General features: G+C 42.2%; 1 protein-coding gene across 1 annotated transcript; it reads left to right on the forward strand.

Annotated features, from left to right (window-relative positions):
* The first annotated feature begins 2,186 nt into the window (after positions 1-2,186).
* Positions 2,187-10,812, forward strand: RASD2 (RASD family member 2). Its single transcript, XM_026841062.1, has 3 exons — positions 2,187-2,761; positions 6,748-7,027; positions 8,534-10,812. The coding sequence occupies exons 2-3, from the start codon at positions 6,757-6,759 to the stop codon at positions 9,061-9,063; spliced, it is 801 nt and encodes a 266-aa protein (XP_026696863.1). The 5' UTR covers positions 2,187-2,761; positions 6,748-6,756; the 3' UTR covers positions 9,064-10,812.
* Positions 10,813-11,133: the final 321 nt, after the last annotated feature.

The raw sequence follows: 11,133 nt of genomic DNA on the forward strand, positions 1-11,133 counted from the left end.
GATTTGAGGAACTCAACTGGCTACTTTAAATGCTGGAGAAGACAGCTGAGTGGGAGTTTGGGCTGGTTGAGAAGCCACCTAGGCAAGAGCTTTGCGTTTGGTTTACAAAAAAGCTTGCTTGAGTAGGCTGATTCCAGGCTGATAATGGTCTCCATAATGACTATACTTAGCTTTTTTTTGGCAGACAACCCGTACACTCGACACGTGAGCTATAGGGATGAAAGGGGAGTTTATTCTCTGTAGCACTACAAGTCTTGACTTTGTTGATTTTTGCAGCAATTCCTCCCAATTCCTCCAATGACACAAGGATTCCAATGATTCCTTCCAATTCCAATTACACAAGGATTCTGGTCACTCTGGATCTAAGCTACACAAATCATTGACCAGACACCAAAAATGGCAGCTTTTTGCCCAAGTTTGATCTGAACCAATGACATAGGAATGGAAAGCATCATATCTTATTTTAAAAATTTGCCTGAGCCACAAAAATACTCCTCTACTTTTTGCCAGAGAAAACACTCAGGAATTAACAAAGGAGTCCTGGTATTGTGGTCTGAAGAGCTGAGTTCAGGTCATGACCCATTACCAGAAGCCAGTGGTGTTTTAACAGTGCTGTGCCAAGCCATGCTCTTCCTTCTCAAATTTAAAGGTGTCTGCATTAGGAGGAAGCCAGGAGCTGCTGCTTCACAATTTAATCAATGGTGTTTTGCCTTTGTGTTAGCTTGGGGGCCCCAAATCTACCTCCTGCTCAGGCCTGACCTTAGTGGGAGCTGCTGCCTTTCACACATGGTTACAGCAGGATGCAACTCATGGCCTGTGTTGTGGCCTTCAAAGTCCATTGGCACAAAGAGATGTACGGGTGTGTCAGACCACATGTCAGCAACAGCCAGGGCACCCTCCTCAGCAGCTATCGATGGCTGCTGTGCAGTGCCAGGAGCACGGGCAAAGGAGGGAAGCATTATATTGAGGGTGACAACAGAAACATTCTTGTGGTCTGAGGAGAGGGAGGAGAAAAGCAAAGCGTCACAGGAATTCCTCAAAAGCAGCAGGAATTGTTGGGGGGGGTCTGAAGATGAAACAGACAAGGCAGTTGGAGGAATCTTTGAATTCAACAAAAGGTAAATTTTCTCAAAGAAAAAGAGAGAGAACTGTGGGAGACCTGAAACTATATCTGAATTTGGGAGACCATGCCTCCCTTCCATTGTCTTGCTGTCAAAATATCTTGAAAAATGTCAGTGTTTTTCTTCCTCCCCCCTCTGATTAGGAGTTTTAAGTGGAAAATACTGAAATACTTAATTTCAAATCTTTCAAAATCAATGTTTTTACATATTTTAAAATAGACTTGTAGGTCTAAACTATTACTTCAGCTCAAAAAGGAGAAAAAAATAGAGTCAGTAAACAGTTGAAATCAACTGCAAACACGATTTTTCACTTCAGGTTGAACAAACTCCTTGAATTCACCCTAATTTTTCTTTGTTTCTCTTCTTTTTCTGACCCTCAGTCCCTGACACTTTCAGTTTGCTTGACCTCTTCTTTACATTTTTATTACCCAGTCATAGTTTAGTTTTTAATTTATTTAAATGTTAATAAAAGGACAGCAGTTACACATTATTCTTCTTTCTTAAGCAAATCAACTAACAATCCTAACATAGTATCTTGGAGTCTTGAGGGAACAGCAGAAAGTATTCCATATGGCAGAATAATTACAGGAATTGCGGACAGAAAGCCCCTGCTTGGGAAATGAGTCGGTCCACTTCTGCAGAGCAGAAAAGATCAGCGCTGAAGTATAGAGCCTTTAGAAACAGCTTATGAATTTACAGCTTGCAAAGCAAGTGAAGGCTCTTTGTCTCTTGTACGCACACACGCTAACTCATTCCCCACACATGCACGCATAGAGGTCTCTGGTGGAAAGATAGGGAATGTGCAGTCTGCAATGCATATGAACTTTCTGTTTAGAGGAGAAAAGATTTTTTCAATAGGCACAAAATCCCACCCCCTCAGCACCCCTCTCTCCCCAGTGTCTGACTTTAAGGGAGGAGTTGAGCCAATTATCCGTGTGTCTTACAGAAGGAAAATCTGCAATTTGCCAGTAGTTGTGAGAGAGAGAGGGAGAAAGCCAGGGAGGGAAGGAGAAAGGCTTAATCAGCAAATGTAAAAAAAAAAAAAAAAAAAAAAAAAAAAGAAGCTCGTGAGGGAGGCAGCGCCAGGCAAGACCTGTGGAAGCATAGTTTCACCATAGACAACTTCCATGCCACCGCTGATTTTTCCCCATAGCGCCTGAGGCGGCATAGAGGCAGCACAGGGGCAGGGTGGCCCAGCCGTGTGCACCCACGACCCTGTACGACTAGGTGTCGCTCCAGAGGCCCTTTCCCCCACTGCGGAGCCTACGAAGCACAACTTGCAAGAAAAGCCAGTGGGAGTGGGAAAGACCCTGCCTATGCTTCTCTCAAACTGAGTCTATGAGGAGAAGAGCTTATCTCACCAAAGGGAAAAGCTATTACTGGTTCTAATACCCTTCTTTAGCCCACGTCAGTGGCCTGATCCAGTACTTACCATTCATGGGGGAACATCCTCTGGAGCCCTATGGTCCTTCCCAATCCTGCTAAATTCCTGGGAAATAGTGGCGAAGTACTGAGCCCAGAGAAAACAACGTGGGATCCACAGAACAACAGCCTTTTACAGCAGCAGCCACTTCTGATTAAATTTATCAGCTTCACCAGACTGCACCAAGACGCAAGATTGCTCCTCCAAGGAAAGAGAGGTAAGAAAGCAGCATGGAGTTTGGGATGAAAGTAGGAAACAAATATCCCACAGGAGTGATTTTGGTGTGCATGAAAATTACGGGGATACTAGTAGTGATTAACAAATGACAGGTCTGTTATGCACGATACACTTTGTGTCTGCCTATGTCTTTTTTAGCTGGGTGTAGTGATTTACAATGGGATGGCAAACAGTGACGCAAACTGTAACTGAAGAGCATGGATTGCAAAGAGAGAGAGTTTAGGAGATTGTTCATGGATAGGGAGTAGTAGGCAGCATACCCCCTGATGGGAGGAAAACTAAGGTACAAAAACTCTAGGCAGGTTGAATGAAGAATGTCTTCCTTAGATACCTCTCTCAGGGTGCTCAGGATCAAATTTGTCAGCACCTCACTGGAATTCAGACAACGGCTCTTCAGAGCATACAAAAGCAGGTTCATTGTCCTTCAATTCAATGTCTGCCTTTGAAACAAGCAGTAGTGGTTAGCAGGTAGAAGATGACACAGGGAATCAAAAGAAATTGGGTTTAATGTCGATTTTGGACAGCTGTTTCAGCTCTCTCTGGGCGTAGGAGCTTTCCCTTTATTACATGGAGATAACACTCATTGCCTATATTTGTATGACATTTTTAAATCCCTGTGCTGTATAAAATATATAAAGTTTTTAGTATCAAGCCAGTGCATAAAGCAGAAGGTACCACTGGAAATTAATCTATGCTTAAGCATTTAACAAACTGAAAGGAAAAGATGTAGATTAAAGCCAGCTGGAGGTTGTTTGTCTTCTCATTCTCTTCTGATTGATTTTGCTTTACTTAGTACATGAACATGTGGTATCTTTCTGTTTCCTTTCTTCTGCCTTTAATTGTTTTCAGTGTATGAGTCCCCATGCTTCCCCCCACCCCTGGGTGTGAAGGCTGAAGTTTCATTCCTTTTCTGAGGAAAGAAGGCAGATTGTATTGAACTGGAGAAAAACTGGAGGAGGGGCATAAGAAGAGAGAGCACAAAACACAAATATAACTTCCCAGTTCAATGGTACACCCTGAGTCAGATTTGCAGCAGAGGTGATGAATAGTAACTCTATAAATCGAAGTGCTGAAAAGCATCTTTAGACTTCGTGTGAAATTATATGTAGTCAGGAAATAAACACAAGAGTCCTCTCGACTGAATGCCTTGACATGTGGAACAAGGGCAGCATAAAGTGACTATTTACATTAGAATCTACATGTCCTCACATCCCTTCTTCCCCTTCAGTGCATCTACATTCTTGGGGCAAAGTGTCCTGAAATAAGCACATGTCTGCACATAGGATTTGGCCTTTGATGGGGATGTGAAGTAGTGTGATTTAATGACCAGAGATGCAAGGGTGAGGAAAGGTGGGAAGGAGAACGAGTTTGAAAGGTAGGAGTCCCAGAGTCTGTCCACATTTCTCATTTATTGGACCTTGAGTGGTCACTCAGTTTCCTTGTGCTTGAATCTTCCCCATCTGTGGGTAGTTGTTGTGGCAAATCCTCCAAGTTGTTCAGGGTACAGTGGCATTAACTGGGGTCCAAAGCAGTGGAATTAATTTCAAAGCGGAGGACAGAAGTGCCTCTTGCACTAAAGGTTCAAAATGAAACCTCCAAGAAGCTGCAGTGACATAGTCCACCTCCTTTGTTGTGTGATGGGAGTTTCTCTAATCACCAGCAGCTCAGTGGTTACCTGTCAGTCGGCAGTATATAATTTATCAGATTTGGGTTGATAAAGCTGCTGGCCAGGATCAGGTCCCTCTGCGTGCATGTTCTGTACAGGACATATAAGGCATTTGCTTAAAAAGTGGAGCTGTGCTCACTCCCAGCTGCTGCTGCACCAAGTTGTACACAACTGATCTTCAGCAGGTGTGAATCAACATGGTCCACTTGCCCTCATGCAGCTACACTGGTCTGTGCCAGTCTGAAGAGCTGACTCATTTCTAGACACTGATCCTGGGCTGTAGAGAAGTTTATAGTTTTTTTCACAAAATATATCTCCTTGCTTTTCTCTGCCAGCTAGATAAAGCCTTAGGAGGGTGAAAGGAGCATCCCAATGCAGCTCAGTTACCATTTGTCTGCCCATGGATGCAGGACAGTAGTGGACTGGCTACATAGGAAAGGGCAGAGACAGCGTACATGGCAGTGTTGTTTCAGGGACTGAAAATAGTGTTTCTGCACTCTTGGAGATAGGCCCTATTCTAAAAACACAGAATCCAATTCAAATACCATGTGTGCTTCTTGCTGTCATTCCTGCCACAGCAATCCCAATAGCACCATAACTCTGCATATGTGTGTCCATCCAAAGTTATGTTCTGACATTACTGTCTGGCTCTAATATTATGCTGTTCTGCCTGCTGAATGTAATTCAGAGCATAAGCTACTCTGAGGAAAGCATTGCATTTTCTTCTGTGCTTTAGCTAGGGCTGAATGTGATGTTGGCGTGCAGCAAATTATAGCAATAATAACTAGTAGTGTGTTTTGCTGTTGCCTTGGGCTATAGCACAGCACCTGTAGTGATGGTGGATAAGAATTCCAGAGAATTCTTTAGCAGTGACTGTATCTTCACTGCTGCTTTGGTGCTTAGCACATGTTAAAGTAAAAGATTTTAAGTTTTTGACTGAGATAAGCGTGAGCTACATAAAAGCCTGGGAGATAAAATTCACTCAAGGGAAAGATAGGAATCCAGATCTGGACCAAAAAATGATCTCTCAGTGTACATAAAGTACTTGTGTTGTAATATTAAATAAACAACACCTAGGTTAAATAAACAGTACAGTGGGAACTTGATTATTCTTTAATAAGATCCTACTAACAAAATACTATCAAAAATGTGCCTTCTTTGCTCTAACAGTTAGCTAACCCCCACATAGGGGTTATATTTTTCCTTTCAGCACACAGTTAATTTGAACTGCCTCATGAAAAATGTCTGAGCAACGCCCTTTTTTTTTCCTATCAAAGTTTTCTGCATCTGAGTGCTATGTCAAAATGCGATCTCCGAGGTCTCGAGACTCATTTTAGTTGCCAGGGGTTGGAAATGTCATCTATTAGGTATTTAAGATGGCTGTCCTTCATCTTTTTTCCTGCTTGTACTTAGCACCCACAAAGCCTGTGACATCCACAACAGCTGTGTATGTATAAAGACTGAAACTCCTATGAAATCTGTTTCTGCAGTTCTATCCATTGCCAGCCACCTGCTGCAATGCTGATAGTTTGTTGATAGGGATTTCTCACACTACCAGTCGAAGCAGCAGGATTAAAGTCTGTTTTCTAAAAGGTCATTGGAGGCACAGATCTTTGGATTTATTATCAGACAGTGCTATTCTGTGGCTCAAACTCCCTGCAAGAGCAATGAAGGTTGTATGGGACCAATGATTTAATGTGACAGAAATATCTAACTTCCACTGATGTTAAGCATGATTCTTGTTTTTGTCTGACTTTTGTTTGATCTCAGAAAAGAAGTATTATGCACAGCTCCTATTTAGGCAACTAAATGAAACTTTCTAGGTCCTAATGGCAGCTGTAGTGGATTCAGTATATCGGGAAGTCTTACCTCTGTGTTTATGTACCTAAAGGAGAACCAAGCTCTGCTGAAAAATCTGGTAATGTCTAAGTGACACAGATGGTGAGAAGGAACCTGGTGTCTAAGCTGAATTAGTCCTTACTGTTTAAATGAAATAGCAATTTACAATTCAAAACCATGCTATTTTCAGTGTAAACATCTTCATTTTTATGTGACTTTAAAATAAAAGAAAAAACATGACCAAAAAAATGTCCCCAAACCCCCAACAAATCACTCCCTAGAAATGAGACTGAAAAGATTAAGCATTTCCAGTGACAAGATTTCTGTATAGACCATTGATCTACTAACGAGGACTGTGCTCCAGAGTACTCTTAGACAAGCTTGTGGTAAGGACCTGCCCTGCTCCATCTTCCATTTAGTTTCTAGTCTTTCCTCCAACTCTACTACTCCAACTCTTTCAGGACTAAGCAATGATGAAGACCATGTCTGGTGGAAACTGCACCCTGAATGTGCCAGCCAAGAACTCGTACCGCATGGTAGTGCTGGGAGCTGCCAGAGTGGGGAAAAGCTCCATTGTCTCACGCTTTCTCAATGGCCGGTTTGAGGACCAGTACACTCCCACCATTGAGGATTTTCATCGCAAAGTCTACAACATTCGGGGAGATCTGTATCAGCTGGACATCCTGGACACCTCTGGGAATCACCCTTTCCCTGCTATGAGGAGGCTTTCCATCCTGACAGGTGAGAAAGTGGGGGCAAGTTTGCAGATGGGGAATGGTGGGTGAAAGATCATAAGGATAGATACTAGCTTGAAAACTGTAGACAGATGACTGTTTCATGACAGGTAGCTAAAGGGACTGCTTTATTTTGCTGCAAGATGCACTTCTCTAGAGAGAGATTTCCTGGCCAGGATGTTCCAGGCACTATAGGGAGTGTATTAGCCACAGAAGAGAAGTCCACTGGGTGAAGATCTGAAATTGTGAGTTCCCCCTATTTTATTTCCCTCCCACCTTCCCCTCCTGCTCCATATTTTTATTGCAATCACAGACAAATGGCTGAATAAAATCTTGTCGGCATAAAGAGCAGCAAGGGACAAAATAAGCATGTCATCATAAGATACAAGCAGTGAAAACCAAATGTAAAATGCACAGGAGGGGAATTCTAACAAAAAAAAATCTCGGGATTTTTTTTTAATCCTAAAATTTCCAGCCTTATTCCCTTGATTTGATATTCCAGTAAAAGGATAGCACTGCTTTTTCCCTTTCTCCTTAGTCTATGGTTAATCAAATGCATTAAAGGGAAAAAAGGGAAAATGGTGGGCTCATTTTGTATAATCTCATTGTCAAGCAGTTCTTGTTGTGAACTAAGATGTATTCTTTAATTGTGAAAGTGACAGTGGAGATATATTCAGCCACAGCTAACAACAAAGCTACTCTCTGGATTTGCTATCTACCCTTCTATCTAACCAGTGAAACATGATGTTCACATCTGACCAAGCTAGCATTCACATTCAGTTTCTGGGATGCAGATGTGAACTTTTGTCCCTGAAAGCTCTCTTAGCACATTCCACACAAATGTCATTCAACAGGCAATGATTTGCGTTCTTTTATATTTGCAAAAGGAATTGTAAGTCAGGAAATGTCAAACGGAAATGTCAGGAGATTTGTGTCATTTATGTATTTCTTTTTTCCATGGTCTGTTTCTCTTGAGCAAATGAAATGATAGCAGAGCACTGTGCATTGGGAAACCTCACATTCGTGACTTAGGTGTTCAGGACTGACTAGATGTAAATCTTCAGTTCAGGTGTTGCTTCATGTATTGTGTAATCAAAAGGCCAAGGCTGAGTGGCTACTAGCTCTCCACTCTTCTGGTGTCAGAACAGGCTGTGTTTTACACAGAGATACAAATGAAAGGAATAATAATAAAATAAAAGCAACGCAGCAGAGCTGAGATAAACTTGTTTACAAAAGAGAGTAAAATGGGCAGTAACTTGCAAGTCCAGTGCAACCTAGGAACATAATCAGATGACATCATAGCCAAAAGTCTTTTACCTAGCACTACAGAAAGGTGTGGGGAGTTGAATTAGAAGAACTTGACTTAAAGTACAGTTGAGTTAATAGAATCAAAAGGACCAAAAAAAAAAATATGGGGAGGAGATGGCAGATAAACCTATTGCCTTTTTAAAAATAGCTCCTCTGACACAGGCTGTGATCAACAAGCATTTACAGTATCGTTTTTTAACTGCAGGAGATGTTTTCATCCTGGTATTCAGCCTGGACAACAGGGAATCCTTTGATGAGGTCAAGAGGCTCCAGAAACAGATCCTTGAGGTCAAATCCTGCCTGAAGAACAAGACCAAGGAATCAGCTGACCTCCCCATGGTGATCTGCGGAAATAAAAATGACCACAGTGAAATCTTCCGCAAGGTACGCTCAGATGAAGGTGAGAACCTTGTCTCCAGTGATGAAAACTGTGCTTACTTTGAAGTTTCAGCCAAGAAGAATACCAATGTGGATGAGATGTTCTATGTACTCTTCAGCATGGCCAAGCTACCTCATGAGATGAGCCCTTCCCTCCACAGGAAAATCTCCATCCAGTATGGTGACCCTTTCCAACAGAAATCCTTCCAGATGCGCCGAGTCAAGGACATGGATGCCTATGGCATGATCTCTCCCTTTGCTCGCCGGCCAAGCGTCAACAGTGACCTGAAGTATATCAAATCGAAAGTTCTCAGAGAAGGTCAGTCCAGGGAAAGAGAGAAATGCACGATCCAGTGAAGGCAGCTTGCACTTCTGTCTGAAGTCGTCATCCACATGCAGTGCCTTAAAGAAAAATGGTCTGTGGTGGCACAGAATGGGCTCATGGGTTCATTGAGAAAACCCAGCATGGAGAAAGAATAACTCTTCCTGTGGATTATGCTGAGTCACAAATGTAAATAACATCATCCTTGTAAACAACCAGGAAAAATCATATGTCTGAGATATGAGTGCATTTCTCTGCCTTTGTACTGTAGTTCCCCTTCATTCCCTTTTTTGTTTAAAGAATACAGACCTGAGAAGACTTTTCAACCTCATCCTTACAATGAAAGTACGTCAAAAATGCACAGAAGGCATTAAAAGCCACCCAGCATGCAGCTCTTGCTAAAAGAGAGGAGTGTGTGTGTGTGTGTGTGTGTCTGTACATATGTGTGCATGCATGTGTGGAGCACTCCTTTAAAAAACTGGGACTTGCATTTCAAAGGGAAGCAGTCTTAACTGAGGTTTCCCAGATTGGGAGTAGACTCTAGATAAGAACACATGACTCTAACTTGCTTCTGAGGGGACCTGCGTTAAGATGGTCTTTATTTTATGTTTGTTGGGACAATTACCATTTGACATGGACATGAATGTTGTTCTGTATTATAGATTTTATTTGGGATTTTTTTTAATTTTTTTTTTTATTGTCTGGGGTGGGTTCTTAGCAAAATCAGATGGCAAGTGCATTTGACATCAAAACAGTGTCTTGCTAGCAGTGGAAGTTGTTTTTCATCTGTAAAACTATATAATACATACATTGATTGAAAGTGAAATTGTTCTGCAAAAAGCCAATACATTGGACTGCTTTGAAAGTCTGGTGTGATTGTTTCTCAAAGCAGCAACACTGACTCTGAATACCATAATACAAATGTAACTCTTTGCCTTGCTAGCCACCAGAGCAATGGTTCCTTCCTCTGCCTGTATCAGCTGAGACTGACCAGATTCATATGTAGCCTTAGACCACTTCAGAGGCAGGATTGGGTTTTCCTTCAAAATTAAGAACTGAACAGTGGTAGGGCCAGCTCCATCATATTTCTTCTGTTAACATGCCTCTAGGCATTTCATTCGTGGTTTTCTCTGTTGTCTGATAAAAGGTTGCCTTGATAGAAACCTGTGCACTGCAGAAGTCCTTCAGAAGAGAAGTTTTGCGCTGACTGTCCAAACAGGGCTGAACTGGCTGGCCAGATAAATCTGGGGCCATCCATTTACTTCTTCCCTTTATCAGCCCAGTCTAGGCTTCCTTGTCTTTAGCTCTCTCCTTGTTCTGCTCTGGCTTTGTTGTTTTATGTGCTCCTTTATGTCCTCAAAGCCCAATATATTCTCTCAGATGTGAGCTTGCTACTCTCACTGACTGGAATGAGATGTGTGCAGACATAACTGTGGGAAAAGCATGGCCCCAAGACTGTACGCAACAGTAGAGTTATACATACCTCAGAATTATCTTCAGATATCTTGTCCCCTGACTCACTCTCAAATTCTGTTCTTGGCTGTATCTGCCTTGCTGTGTCCTGGACAGAGCTGTGAGCTAGTTCGTGCTATAATTTGACAGGAAATCTAGAATGATGGTTGTCTGTAAAGTTTTACAAACTTAACCTCTGGGACTCAAAATCCCATATTCATTTATCAGCTTCACTCTTCATTAGTGCTGTATATTGACTGGTAAAATACAGTGTTCTTTTATTCCTGTTGCCAGGGCAGCACCTTTCAGACCACATTTCCCCTCCCTATCTATAAATCTGTACATGGTTTATGATTAAACCTGTTGTATTTATTAGCTGTGTCCTGGTCCTTTTTACTTTCTCCAAGAATAATGAAGAAGGTCCTATTTTTCTGTTGTGCAGGTGCAGCTAGGCAAGTGAATTGTGAGTTGAGAGCCCTGATGAGATCTCCCGTAAAAAGAGTTTTCTATGTCCTCCAGACACCAGTTGCTGTTTGGCGTGGAACTGTGTCTATATATACTTCCTTCCTTCCTTCCTTCCTTCCTTCCTTCCTTCCTTCCTTCCTTCCTGCCTTCCTGCCTTCCTGCCTTCCTGCCCTGTCTCTTTCCTTCCT

This window comes from Athene cunicularia, assembly GCF_003259725.1.
Source record: "Athene cunicularia isolate RWA chromosome 1 unlocalized genomic scaffold, athCun1 chr1_part2, whole genome shotgun sequence".
Lineage (NCBI taxonomy): Eukaryota > Metazoa > Chordata > Aves > Strigiformes > Strigidae > Athene > Athene cunicularia.

Excerpts from the sequence above, each read along its gene's own strand:
- RASD2 (XM_026841062.1), top strand. The coding sequence starts at position 6,757 with ATGATGAAGACCATGTCTGGTGGAAACTGCACCCTGAATGTGCCAGCC. Across the intron at positions 7,028-8,533 it reads GAGGCTTTCCATCCTGACAG|GAGATGTTTTCATCCTGGTA; the intron begins GTGAGAAAGTGG and ends TTTTAACTGCAG.